The 14,475-nt window shown below is 40.7% G+C and overlaps 1 protein-coding gene across 2 annotated transcripts in view; it reads left to right on the forward strand.

Annotated features, from left to right (window-relative positions):
- Positions 1 to 3,535: 3,535 nt before the first annotated feature.
- The window catches only part of EEA1 (early endosome antigen 1), a 134,171-nt gene continuing 123,231 nt past the window's right edge, over positions 3,536 to 14,475 (forward strand). The window contains exon 1 of one of the 2 annotated variants that reach the window (XM_066368647.1): positions 3,536 to 4,264. In XM_066368647.1, coding sequence (XP_066224744.1) covers positions 4,241 to 4,264 — 24 coding nt within the window. In that variant the 5' untranslated portion in view covers positions 3,536 to 4,240. The remainder of the gene's footprint in view (positions 4,265 to 14,475) is intronic. The other variant, XM_066368646.1, reaches the window with a different exon arrangement.

The following is a 14,475-nucleotide window of genomic DNA, read 5'->3' on the forward strand; positions in this document are numbered from 1 at the left end:
TGCTCAACTTCACTAGCTATTAGGGAAATGCAAATAAAAATTGCACCTGTTGAATGGCTATTATTAACAAGACAAGTAATAATAAGTAGTGGAGAGGTTGTGGAGAAAAAGGAACCTTCATTCACTGGTGGTTGGGAATGTAAACTGGTATAGCCACTAAGGAAAACAGTATGTAGGTTCCTCAAAAAATTAAGAACAGCAACCCCTCTTCTGGTTATCTACCCCCAAAATTTGAAAATATTTATTCAAAAAGATATATGCACCTCTATGTTCACTGCATCATTATTCATGATGACCAAGACATGAAATCAATCAAAGTGCCCTTCAATAGATGATTGGATAAAGAAGATTTGGTACATATAGATATATATAATGGAATATATATACTCAGCCATAAGAAAAGCTGAAAAACTGCCAATTATAACAACCTGGATGCATCTTGAGAATATCATGTAAATAACATAAGTCAGACAGAAAATGTCACGAACCATTTATTTCACTAATATGGGAAATACAAAATTGAAAGCAATGAATGAATAAATAAGACAAACAAAAACTCATAGATACAGACAACAGTAAGGTGGTTACCCGAGGGAAAGGCAGGTGGAGGGGAAAGGCAGTAAATGATTAAAGGGGTCAAACGTGGTGATGAAAGGAGATTTGACTTTGGGTGGTAAACACACAATGCAATATACAGATGATTTATTATAGAATTATATACATGAATCCTATATAATTTTATCAACCAATGCCACCCCAATAAATTTAAGAGAAAAACAATAGCAGAGAATTTATCCAAGAACTAATGGTCACTGAGGAGAAAGACCATAAAATGCACAGTATAATCAAAGAAAGCCAAGAGAATAAAATAATTCAAGGATAGAATAGTTAACTGTTTTGAAAGTAAATGAGAATCAAAGTCAAAAATAACAAAATAGTCACGGGATTAGGCAACATGTAGGTTATTCACGATCTTAACATGAGCTGTTTCATTGGAGTAGATGAGGAGGCTTGACTGGAGTGGGCTAAGAAAATGTGAGTGAAGAGTGAAACACTGTAGGTGTAAGAGCCAGTTTGGCCATCTAGAGGAAGAAGGACAGAAAGAGAGTGTAACAGGACTGACTGCTGCTGGACTGTGTTAAGTTCCTATCTAAGGTCTGTGGCTATAATGTTAAATAAGCCTGGTAGCCCCAGTTGTATATGCACATCCCCAGTGATATTCAGCTGCTCATGTGTTGTATAGAGTAGGTGGATAATTTGGTTTGGCTTCTGTTAGATGAAAAACAGTTTTGATGGAGATGAGAACTCTATCCCTGGCTGGATAGCTCAGTTGGCTAGAGCATTGTCATGATATGCAGAGAACTCTAGTAAAAAAGTAAGAAGGGTCTTGGGGGAGTCAAAGAACTGATAAGTATAAGAGAGCTGAATGAATAGAAATTAGTGGCCAGATAGCATAAGCAGAACTGTTATGTGTGGGAAGCTGCTAGATTAGTGAAGGGTATTTTTACATTGTGTCTCACTGACTGCTTATTTTCTTTTGCAGTAATCAAGTTCTTTAGTATATTACTCCAGTGATGAAGTTATAAGCTATAGGGGAGCACAAAGATTTTTGAATAACCAATATGCTAAGCAGGAGATAAGAGTCTACTTATTAGTCAAAAGATACACAGAATTTCAGTAAAGATGGCCTTAGCATGCGACATTATAAGAAATATTTTGAAAAACAAAAAAGTCACTTTAAATGGAAAAAAGTGCTTTCTTTCTCTACTTATAAGACTTCTGACACCAAATGTATGGGGTTTTATTCCAAACCAAGCAATTTTCCAATTTTCTGGACTCCAACTGGGTGTCTTACAATTCAGTTCAACTCTGGCACTAACTACCTAGAGTTAGCACAGGCCCCACAGGTTAAGGGTTCACTCCTACAAGAACATCTCCCACTTCAGACAGCAATTGAAAGTCCCAGGTCATCAACTTTTCTTATACCAACTGGCTTATAATTTGTGGATTTCCATAACATCATCTTCAGGTTCAATGATTTGTTGTAACAGCTCACAGAACTCAGGGAACACTTCACTTACTATCATCAGCTTTTTATAAAGGATACAACTCAGCGATAGCTAAATGGAAGAGATGCCAAGAGGAAGGTATGAAAGAAGAGGTTCAGAGCTTCCCTGTTCTCTCCAGGCACATCATTCTCCCAGCACCTTGACGTGTTCACTAACTCAGAAGCTCTCCAAACCTCACCGTTTAGTTTTAGTTTTGTTTTGTTTTAATGGAGGCTCCCTTATATAGGCAGGATTAATTGGCCTTTGGTGATGAACTCTTCAAGTCCCTCTTCCCCTGTGTAAACAGAGGGGACCTTCTAATCATGCCTAGGTGTTTTTGGAGATCAACTCCAATCCTAGGGCTATCTAGGGAGCCCCAAATGCCAATCACCTCATTAGCATAAAAAAGACATTCAGCACTCTGTGGATTCCAAAGATCTTAGAAGTTCTGGTGTCAGGAACCAGGATCAAAGATAAAATATTAGAACAAAGGATGCTACGAGCACTCTAATACTAAGGAAATTACAAGGGTTTTACAAGCTCTGTGTCAGGAATTTGGGGCAGAGTCCAAATATATATTTATTATTTTACACAGTCTTATCACCTTAGTTGATGAAGGTATTTCCCATATTGTCTGAAAATAATAAACCTGCGTCTGGAAAGACGGAAAAGTGTGCTTTGCTATCTTCAACTGGAAGTATTTAAGTGCCCTGTTATCAGTAGTGATTAATAATGTATTATTTGTAGGCATGACTGATTTGCTGCACAATAGGCACACACAATAAAAACAGAATATGTTTGGGACAGAAACAACATATTACATCATATAATGTTTTACACTTTACAAAACACTTTCATATTAACTCACTTAAGAATAATATTTGCTATATTTTTTCAAAAGACCTGTAAGTACTTTCCAATAAGCACTCCGTTAAAAGCTGACTAGATTTCAGTCGCACCAGTGCCTCTCCAGGTTAGTTGCATTATTATCTCCAGTTACCTATTTAAACATTACTAAAGGCTTCTCTCTTCTTCCCGGTGTAAAAGTCAAACTTCTCAGGTTGTGAATACTAGACTGGTAGGGCTCTGAAGCTGTGATTTTTGAGTCTTTTAATTATGACATCGTTTTAGTTATAAGTCCACGTCCTTGTTTTGGCACACTGTGTATCGGTGTATTTTTACTTAATCTATAAAACAGACATATTAATGTTGATTCACTTCATATAGGATTTAAAATTCCTTAGAATGGACAAAACATGAGCTTGAGAAAGATAAAGTGCAACATGTTAGCGATATTGATCCATTAAATAACGTTGCTATAGTCCAAAAGAGTCAACCCCAAACTTCTTTTTGCTAACTACAGTTTCAGTTTCTTCCTAGCCTTTCTTCCGATTCTTTTCTTTCTGTTTGGCTGAAACTGGAAGCAGGAAGTAGGGATAAAAAACCAGGAGTCGGACAAGGGCACCGAAGCCCAGTACACCGTCTGTGATTCTCTCCGTGGCTTCTACCCAGCTGCTAAGTGCTTCCAGAAAACAGGAGGACCCAGTCCAGTCTCAGTCCAGGCCACGGTCACACTGACAAATTTTACAGACCAGCCTGTGGTGCCATAGCAGGGTACCCACCTTGGAGTCCCCTCCTCCGGTCACGGTCAGGGACAACCCCACACCGGGCCCCTAGGTTCCCTACTCGGCTCCCTAGCAAGCTCACGATCGGCGCCAGGGCGCAGCCTCTGACAGAGCGCTAGCGTGAGCTCCGCGGCACCGTTTTTCTCCGACCGCCGGAAGGAGCGGCGGCACCAGTATCCCGCCGCCTGTCCGTCACGTAGTAGCCCACGCCACGCCGCTTCCGATTGGTGCGGGTCCCGGCCAGGCCCCTTTCAGCTCCGCCCCCCGCGGATGGCCAGGCCGGGAGGGCGGGGCGGCTGCCGGGCGGGTCCGCCCAGCTGTCAGTTACGGGGGCGGCCCGGCGGGCGGGCGGACGCTCGCCGGCTACCTCGGCGCTCGCTCGCGCTCCCTCTCGCCTGCTGTGGGGAAGTCCGGGCCGCTCCAGCGGTAGCCGCTGCCGCCGCCTCGCCCCGACCTCCTTCTTGGTCCCTTCCTGGCTAAGTGCCTTCCTCCCGCGCACCCCGAGTAGTCAGTGGCCCGCGTAGGGTCCGGAGACTCACCGCGGCGGCGCTGGGTGGTGATTAAACCATGTTAAGGAGGATATTGCAGAGGGTAAGAGAGTGAAATCGTCCTTCCGGCAGCACGTGAGCGGGGCAGCCCGAGCCCGGGGCTGCGGGTGCCGCCGCCGCGCTAGCAGCTGGGGAGGCGGCGCGAGCGCCCCGCTCTCAGCGCGGGCTTCTCCCTTCTCTAGGCCTCGCTGTCCGGAGGCGATGACTCCGCGGTCGTTCGCCCCGGGGTCGGGCGGTGGGGGCAGGGAGGGCGACTGGGGCGGCGGCGGGGTGGCAGGCCGGAGCCCGGGGCCTGGCGCGCGGTCCTCCTTGGCCCCGCACGTCCAGGCCCGGCGCCCCGCTCCGGCGCGGGGCTGTCAGTGCTGAAGGGCGGCGGGCAGGAGGGTGTGGTGCCGGCGCGTCCACTCCGGCCCCGCACGGCGGTGTACGTGGAGAGCAGTGCCTGCGCGACCGGCTGGCGGGCCGCCTGTCGGGCTAGAGGGCGCCGGGGAGATCACGGGAGGCTTGCTGCACGCTCACCCCACTCTGCGCGCCCACGGTGCCCGCGACTTGACACCGCACGTACCTGCTGGTCGCACCGAGCTTCGCTTTCGCATCTGGACAGTGTTGAGGGGAATGGGGTGCAACCCGGCCTAGTATGGGCCCAGCCACGGTACCGACACTAACTGGCAAAGTCAGCTGAGAGAGAAGATATTACTCACTGTTGGAAACTTTTTTTCTTCCCAATTAAAAATGCGTTTTCCCCTCCCACCCAGCCTCTTTTGTTTTTCAGCTAAGAATAAATCCGTAGCAGGCTTTATCCAGTGGTATCCATTGATTACTGCACTTTCTGCCAGTGCTATCTGTATTTGACATCTGGAGAAAACCTTAAGATAAAAAGATTAGAGCATTGGAAAGCTGTAGGCGTAGTGTTTGGCAATCAGTTCCTATAACAACCTAAAATCTATTTTCTATAAGATTTACTTTTTTAAATGTTTGTTTTGGATGGCTTCTTTTTTTTCTTTTTGAGACTAATGGGGTGCAGCAAAAGGTAAATGATTGTGGAGTTGGTGCCAAACCCATTAGTTGGTTATTGAGTGAGTAGGATAAACTAATTCAAAAGACGGAAGAAACGAGTGAATTTGTGGTATTCAGCCAAGGTGCCAAAGACAGCTGAGTCAACCAGTGTCTAGAAAGGGCGTGTTTTTGCTTTTGCATAGCTTTTGTGAAATGTTCAAGTATGTGAAATTTGGTTATGTATCAAAGGTAGAAATAGTTAACTTATGTATCTGCCACACTTTATTGACATGCGATGATTTTTTTGCAGTGGTTTTGTTAGAGGGTTTTTTTTTTTTTTTTTAAAGTCTTAATCAGCTGGTGATTTTGGCCCTTTGCTCTTGCCCTATGTTTCTGTGTTCAACAGTCAAGACATCTGTGCATGATTTACTTGTAGTACTTAGATAATTTTCTTTTATCGGACCTGGAGGAATGGATTACCTCATGCCTCAGACTCTGTCATAGTTCCACAACTGAAAATTAGTTTGCTGATGGTTTCTTTTAAAGTTTAGTTTTCAGAAGTACAGGATGTTTTCCAGTACTCTTAATGTTGTTAAGCATTACAGTTATATAAAGATGATTTTTAGTGTTGGTGCATGCACATACACTGTTGCAGAAGTTTTAGTTGAAACTACAAAATTGGAATTTATTCTGGTTATTGCTAAGATTATGGAATCATCACATGGGAGTAAATCAAGTGACAATTTATCCATGGCACTATTGATATTTGAAACCAGATTATTCTTTGTTTGGGGGGCTGTTCTTTGTATTGTAAGATGTTTAGCAGCATCCCTACCTTCTACCCACTAGATTTCGGTAGCACCCCTCCCCCAGTCCCTTTCTCCTTATGTGATAACCAAAAATATCTGCAAGACTTTACCAAATGTCCTTTAGGAGCTAAATTGCTCCTGGTTGAAAATCACTGTTAAACGTACATATTCTTTTGTAGCAAAGTTTGAATTGTTTCTCACAGTTAACTACATAACTTTTTCTTTCAGTGTACTTATATTGAGTGTCAGTAAGTGCCAGATATATGCTGGAAGCTGGGAAACAGTTAAATAAGATATGGGCTCTACATTTAGAACTCACCGTATGTATGTGGAAGTGGACATTGAAAAGTAATTACGGTGCTATGTAATAGAAGAATGAAGAGTGCCTAAATGCCAAGACATGGAGCCATAAAGGGTGTGTAATATTAGGGAACATGAACAATTAAGTTTAATAAGTGAAATGATGTCTAGTGATTGGTGGGAGATGAGGCTATAGAGGTAGCTAGAGACCAGATAAGGGGAAGTCTGGAGTGCTGTTTGGAGTTCAGCTTTTATCTTGAAGGCAGGTCAGTATTAATGCTCAGCATTTAATAAGGGAATTTTGATAAAAGCCTTAAAGAAATCTTGTGACTTTATTAATAGTTTAGAACCTAGACTATATATTGACTCCACTTACCAAGAAGTATAACTGGAATCTTTAAATTATATAATGTAGTAATCACTTTATTTTATTCTATCCTGATAATTTTACTTCTCAGCAGAGATATTAAGATAAGAGTAAAGTTGCTGATTTTTAGTCCAATAAGTTTGTAAATATGCTATATATGTTTGTTCGCTTATAGTTTGCATTGAGTGTGGGAGACAGGCTGTAAGCTTACAAGGTCCTTATAGTCTAAGGCAGTGGTTCTCAAAGTGTGCGCCAGGGCGCACTGGTGCACCCTAGAAGATTACCAGGTGCACCCTATGGTATTCCAGAGAAATATGTGCCAGTTGGGGACCAAAAAACCAGAAGTGTTTTGGAGTTTAAATTTTTGGGGCACAGAGGTGTGGGAAATTGGCTGTACGCTGACAGTCTGCCCAAACCCCCAATCACTTGCCTGATTAGGTTGCAAAAGGCTGTTAAGCTGTGGCACTGGATTGTTTACACAACCCCCCATGCTCCCCAGAAAGACTGGAGGCAAGTTTCTTCTATCCTTTGTTTGGTGTAAAGTTAAGATTTGCTAATGTCCTCACTTTGCCCTATAAATAAAGCAAGATGTGGTTTTTGGGCACGCTTTGTTCTTGCCAGTAGCAACTACAGGGCTCTCCCTACCCCGTATTTTCTTAATTCCATGTATTTTCTCAATTCCTCACTGTTCCCACTCAGGACCTGGAATTATTAGCTGCACTGGTTCATGGCATATGCTCAGATATAAAGATAAATATAGTACTCTAATATACCATTTCATTATGGAAACACCGCTCTTTTTGTTAACACATCATTTTATTATTTTTAGATGAATACATCCAAATAAGATGGATAGATTTCTCCAAAAAAAGTGTGATATTGAAGAATTTGATTTTGGAAGTGAGCAAAAGTTAAGTGTAAATAAAATAGGACTTGAAGGCTGATGGGCAGAATTTAATTTATAGCATTTTCCATCACTTAACACTGAACAATATGATTGGATTAGGAATTCATTCACGGAAGCTTCAAGTGAATTTGGTTTAACATTAACAGAAGAAGAACTGGCAGCTATATCCACTGATGGTGGATTGATGACTAAACATAAGGAATTATCTCTTGAAGCCTTTTGGATTTCTATAAAAGAAGAATATGTGGCAATATCTTAAAAAGCTTTGGACATTTTACTACAGTTTTCAACATCCTCTTTATGTGAATTAGGATTTTCTACCCTCAACACAATTAAGAGTAAAAAGAGAGGAATTCTTCAATGTATTGACGAGGAAATGAGAGTTTGCCTTTTAAATATATGCCCAAACATTGAAGAAATCGCTAGGATACATCAGGCTCGTATTTCTCATAAACACAAGAATGAAAAAACTTAACACATTCGTACTGGGCCCTGCCAATTTACTAAATCTTACTAAGAGTGTAATTATATATATAAAATGATAACTTTTTTGTTGTTTTATTTTTTAACCCCTCTTTTTATGAATTCTTAAAAGCATAACTCAAAAAATGTAACATAAAAACATTTTTTAATGTCAGAATAAATTTAATTTTGTCATATTTATTTCGTTTAATTACCATAAAAGCACGCTTAGACTTTATATTTTTTATTTAACATTTGACTTAATTATTATAAATATTTTTCAGAAATTTGTATATAGTGTGCCTACAATTATTTGTAGGATTTTAAATGTGCCCCAACTTCAAAAAGTTTGAGAACCACTGGCCTAAGGCTTAGTTTTAAGATTAAGCCTTTCCCACCCTTTTAATACTGAGATCTTTTCAACTTTCTTCTAAGATTTTCTCAGAATTGAGCTTTTCCCCACACCCTTGACTTTGCATGATGTGGGGTGGTGCACTCTTATGAGGAATCCCATTTATGCCTCAGATAAGTGGCTTTGTATCAGAGACTTTCTTATTTGTATATTGGCTTAAAGGCTTTAATTTCTATACTATAAAATAAAGCAGACCAGGGGCATTCTCTTGCTCAGATCCTGCCATCAGCATAGCAGAGGAAGAGGCAGCCAAGATGGCGGAGTGCTGAAGGAGAAGCCAGTTTGTGCAGAGTTTGTGCAGAGAGGAGGAGATGGGGAACAGAGATGAATAAGGCTGGTGAGGTAGAAACCTTTGATTCTAGGAATACTCTGATAATTCAGTGGCTTTGGGAGCCCTGAATGGAAAGAAAAGTGTTTTCCCACTGTGTATTTTCTCGCCCACCAGGTGCAAGCTAGGATTAAAGGTAATGGCCCACCAGTTCTTGGCTCTCTTGTTTCATTACCATCTGTCCAAATCAAATATGAACTTGCAAGGGCCAGGTGGCTGTGATGGTGGGCGTGGCTACTGGCTTTTACACTGCTTTAGAGATTTGTTTGAAATTGTCTCCATTCTTTGAAATTATATTGCATTCCTTTAACATTATGTTTTTACATGACCTTCTTGTTTTAACTGTTGTAATTTTCTTTTGAATAGTGACCTTTAAGTAGCACTTTTGAAAGAAGCAGTAATGTGCTTATAATTTACTATAACTCAGTCTTTGAATGTCACCAGGGTATTTTACAGAACGTTTAGTTTCTGACTCCCTTCTTCTTGCTCCTCCTGCTTCTCTTTGTAAAGGGTATCTCACTGAAGCTTGAAAAGATCTGAAAAAAAGTATCGAGGTGGCTTCAATATGTTGTATTGATTATTTTGCTTAACAGTCCTTTGAAGAGAAATGTGAATTTAAAGTGCTTGATGGCCAGAAAGATGATCATCAGCATTTAGTAGTTTAGGCAGTTTGTAAACTTTGTTGCAATTTCTTTCTTAAGTAATTTATTGTAATTCAATATTAGTGTAATAAATTTAGTTTGACTAGTATAAATAAGATTGATAAAAATGGATTTAATTATTCTGGAATTGTAGAAAAGGGAAGATTTTATGGTTAACAGGTCTATTTCTCTGATTTAAAAAATAAGGAAGTACATACAGAGATTCAGTGATTTATCTAACGAAACACAGTAAGTAGATGTCAAAACAGACTATAGCCAGACTTGTCCATCTCTCAATCTATTTCTCTTTTTATGACATCTTGTTGCTGTCTCCTCCCCCCATTACTCAACTGGTATGGTCAGCACTATGCTAGTCACTGTGGAAGATACAGGAAAAAGGAGACCTAACTTCTCCCTCAAGGAACTTCCTTCCTTCCTTCCTTCTTCTCATTATCACTCTCTCTTTGTCTCTGTATTTTTTTTTTTTGGAATCTTTATGGTCCTTTACCTCTGAATACTTAAGTGAAAATTAGGGATATTTTCTTACATAACCAAGTATAGTTGTCAACTACATAAATTTCCATTGATTAATATATTATCCATAATTTCAGTTTTATTAGTTGATCTGATAATGTCCTTTGTAGCATTTTCCCTCTGCAGTATAGGGTCTAGTTAGGGTTAGATAACATATCTAGTTATCATACTTTGGCCTCTTTTAATATGGAACATTTCCACTGCATTTTTTTTTTGTAGTTTATGATATTTGTGAAGAATACAGATCCTCCCTTATGTTTTTTTCTTTTTAGATTGTTTGTTTCCTTGTGATTAGATTGAGATTAGGCATTCTTGACCAGAATGTTTCCTGGAAGATGTGTCCTTAGGATTTCACATCAGAATGCCCATGATGTCTTTCTGTCTTTGATAGGTGATGTTAATTTTAATTACTTTGTCAACGGTCAAGGTATAGCCCATTTTTTTGACTGGATAATAATAATTATTTTTTCTGGATTTTTTGTTGTTGTTTTTTTGCATCTAATTGGCAGATACTTATAAGACCATGCAAATATCCTGCCCCTTATCAAAGTTTTCCCTAGATTTAACATCCATTGTTGATTTATACCTGATCTAGTGACTGCAAAATGATGTTTTTTTCCACTCGAGCGTTTCCTCCATATTTATCATTTGGTCCTTGGCTTCGCCTACTTCCCTACGTTTTCTCCTAGCTCCCTTCCCTAGAAATTTCCTTTCCTCTCAGCTTCATCTCTCCTTCCTGTTCCCCTCTCTCCCTTCTTTCCTTTCCTCCCTCCTCCCTTCCCTCCTTCCTTCCCTCCTTCCCTCCTTCCTTCTCTCCCTTCCTGCTCTCCTTCCCTATTGGTATGAACTCATCATTTCAATTCTATTTCATGGTTTATACTCATCATTACTCGACTAAATTAGTTTGGTGCTCAGATTGTCTCAGATTTGAACAGTGGGAGCCTCTTCAAGATGGTTCCTGTATCTTTTGACATGGTCCTATCATTTTTTTTTTAACTCTTCCTCTTTTTCTGGCTTAAAAGGTATTCCAAGCTCAACCTTTATCTACCCTTTCCGAGCCCTGAAATTAGCCATTTTTCTGAGGAGCCGTTTTCCTTGTAGTGGGGAATGGTGTTAGAGACCAAGGTCTGGAATGGGTTTCCTTTTTGTTTCTTTCAGCAGACATCTAACTGAAAAAAAATTTTTTTTTTTTTGTATTTTTCTGAAGCTGGAAACGGGGATAGACAGACAGACTCCCACATGCGCCCGACCGGGATCCACCCGGCATGCCCACCAGGGGGTGACGCTCTGCCCACCAGGGGGCGATGCTCTGCCCCTCTGGGGCATCGCTCTGTTGCGACCAGAGCCACTCTAGCGCCTGGGGCAGAGGCTAAGGAGCCATCCCCAGCACCCGGGCCATCTTTGCTCCAATGGAGCCTCGGCTGCGGGAGGGGAAGAGAGAGACAGAGAGGAAGGAGAGGGGGAGGGGTGGAGAAGCAGATGGGCGCCTCTCCTGTGTGCCCTGGCCGGGAATCGAACCCGGGACTTCTGCACGCCAGGCCGACGCTCTACCACTGAGCCGGCCAGGGCCCTAACTGAAATTTTGAACTTTATTCTGTGGGCATTAGGAAATCAATAGGATTTTATTAAGCAGTGAAATATTTTTATTAAGGAGGGGAGGAAAAAATGTTCTCTACCTTCATTGGGTCTTTGGCTGGGCCAAAGAATTAAACTGACATGAGACAGATTAAGAAGAAAAAAAGCATACAAATTTTATTAAAATTTTATGTGTATATGGGAAGCTTCACAGGAGAATAAAGATCCAAAGCAATGACTGGAGTGGAAAATGTGTGTACTTTTAGACAAGGAAATAATACATTTGTGAAGAATTGACAAGACAAAGGTCTTTGGACTAGGGGTAGGGTAGTAAATGGTGAAGAAATAATTTGGAAGATAAGGGTGAGTTTAACAAGATTTGTTTGTATAGGTTGCTTAGCCCCAAATTCTGTCTCTAGTGATATGGATGCCTTCTACCCTGTTGGTACAGGGAAAGTGTCTTTCATATGAGAGTTTTACCTGCTGCTTTCAGGAAGAAAAGGAGGGTCAGGATTATTATTATTTTTTCACATACTGTTTCTTAAGTGCCTTTACTTAAAAATAATCAATATACTAAAGTGGCATATTTGGGGTGACATAGTCCGATTTCCTTCAGGTACATAGTAGGAGTTAATAATATTTGTTGAAATGAATATTAAAAAGGATGTTTGGGAAGATTAATTTGCCAGTGTTGCATGTAATATAGTAAAACCATAGGAGAGTGTAGGGAGAGATCAGATGGGACTGATTTAAATATTTTAGGCATAACTAATTATGATTTATATTAGAGTGATGACTATGTGAGCAGAAAAAATGGTGATGAATAGGGAAGACCTTTTTGAATATATCTATTTCTCAAACGTTGATTATGGGCTACCTGTGTGCTATGGATTCACTGTTGTGTAAATAGAGACATGAACCCCCGAGAGCTTAGCATTCAGCTGCCACTAATGTCGGATTATTATTATATACTTGAAATTTCTTCAAGGAACACTTTTCTTATCATTTCACTGCTTTATCTTTTATTTATTTTTTTCTTTGAGAGAGAGAGAGAGAGAGAGACAGAGAGGAAGGGAGACAGATGAGAAACATCAACTTGTAGTTGTGGCACTTTTGTTGTTTATTGATTGCTTTCTCATATGTGCCCTGACCAGGGGCTTCAGCCAAGCCGGTCACCTCTTGCTCAAGCCAGTGATGCTGTGCACAAGCCAGAGACCTTGGGTTTTAAGCCAGTGACCATTGGGCTCAAGCCAGTGACCATGGGTCATGTCTATGATCCCACACTCAAGCTGGTGACCATGTGGTCAAGCTGGTGACCTTGGGGTTTTGACCCTGAAACCTCAGCATACCAGGTTGGTGCTCTATTCACTGCACCACTACCTGGTCAGGCTAGCTTTATCTATTTAAAAAAAGATATATTTTTTATGTGTATGTGTAGATATTATTCATTGTATTGTTGAACATTTATTCTGTGTTAATTGCTCTACTGGGTTTAGGGATAAATACTCTTGAGTTTTAATAGGAGAAACAGACACTTAAATAATTACAAAGCAATGTAATAAATGTTAATAGATATACAGAAGAAATTTTTGAGTACAAAAGAAAAAGTAACTAATTGAGGGAGAATTTGGGCAGAGACAGGGAATGGAGATTGTTGAAGGCCTTGCAGAAGCTGGACGTGACTAAGGCAAAGAGGAGCAATGGAGAGAAGGTGTTTTAGAGATAGGGACCATCCAGATAAATACAGGAGCCTGGAATAGCATAGTGAACATAGGGGAATTGTGAGTATTTCTGCATCGGAATAGGGATAGTTATAAGAGGTGAGACTGGGAAGGGTTTTGGACTTTATACTGTAGATCAGGGGTCCCCAAACTTTTTACACAGGGGGCCAGTTCACTGTCCCTCAGACCATTGGAGGGCCAGACTATAAAAAAAACTATGAACAAATCCCTATGCACACTGCACATATCTTATTTTAAAGTAAAAACAAAACAAAACAGAAACAAATACAATATTTAAAATAAAGAACAAGTAAATTTAAATCGACAAACTGACCAGTATTTCAATGGGAACTATGCTCCTCTCACTGACCACCAATGAAAGAGGTGCTCCTTCTGGAAGTGTGGCGGGGGCCAGATAAATGGCCTCAGGGGGCCGCATGTGGCCCGCGGACCGTAGTTTGGGGACCCCTGCTGTAGATAGTAAGGAAAGTTTTTTTGGGTTTTTTTTCCAGTTACTGATTTTAGAAAAGAGAGAGAGAGAGGAAAGGGGGAGTGTTACAGGAAGCATCAACTCATAGTAGTTGCTTCCAGTATGTGCCTTGACTAGGCAAGTTTAGGATTTTGAATTGGTGACCTCAGCATATCAGGTCGATGCTTTATCCACTGAGCCACCACAGGTCAGACAATAAGGAAAGTTTTTAATAATCAAATTTTTTTATAAGGAAAATTCTCAAAAATATTTTCCTAGGTTTTCTTTATACAAAGTAAAACAGGTGAATGAATTGCTATTCTGTCTAAAGTCTGTTGGTGACTACTCAGTGCCCATGGGAGATGTCTAGATTCTTTATACACATGCACATAATGCTAGGGCCCCTTTAACACCATTTCAGGCTCATCTGCACTCATCTGTGTATATACACCGACTTTGCTATCCTTACTTATTCCATTTCCCACAACTTACCTGTTCTCTCATCCTATCATACTGCTGGAGAAGTTCTTTATTCTGTTCACAGTGTCCTACAATCACTTGTCCACAATGCTCAGTTCAGGTGACTCTAGGAGTTATTTGCTTGCTTTTTATTTTCTTCTCCTGAAGCACCCAGTACTAATTAAGAGAATAAGCTTTCGGAATTAGACAATCATTTAGGGCTCCTCCATTAATGGGGTGAGATGATATGCAAAATTTCAAGCTGAGACCCAAT

This window comes from Saccopteryx leptura, chromosome 2 (assembly GCF_036850995.1).
Source record: "Saccopteryx leptura isolate mSacLep1 chromosome 2, mSacLep1_pri_phased_curated, whole genome shotgun sequence".
In the NCBI taxonomy this organism is placed as follows: Eukaryota; Metazoa; Chordata; class Mammalia; order Chiroptera; family Emballonuridae; genus Saccopteryx; species Saccopteryx leptura.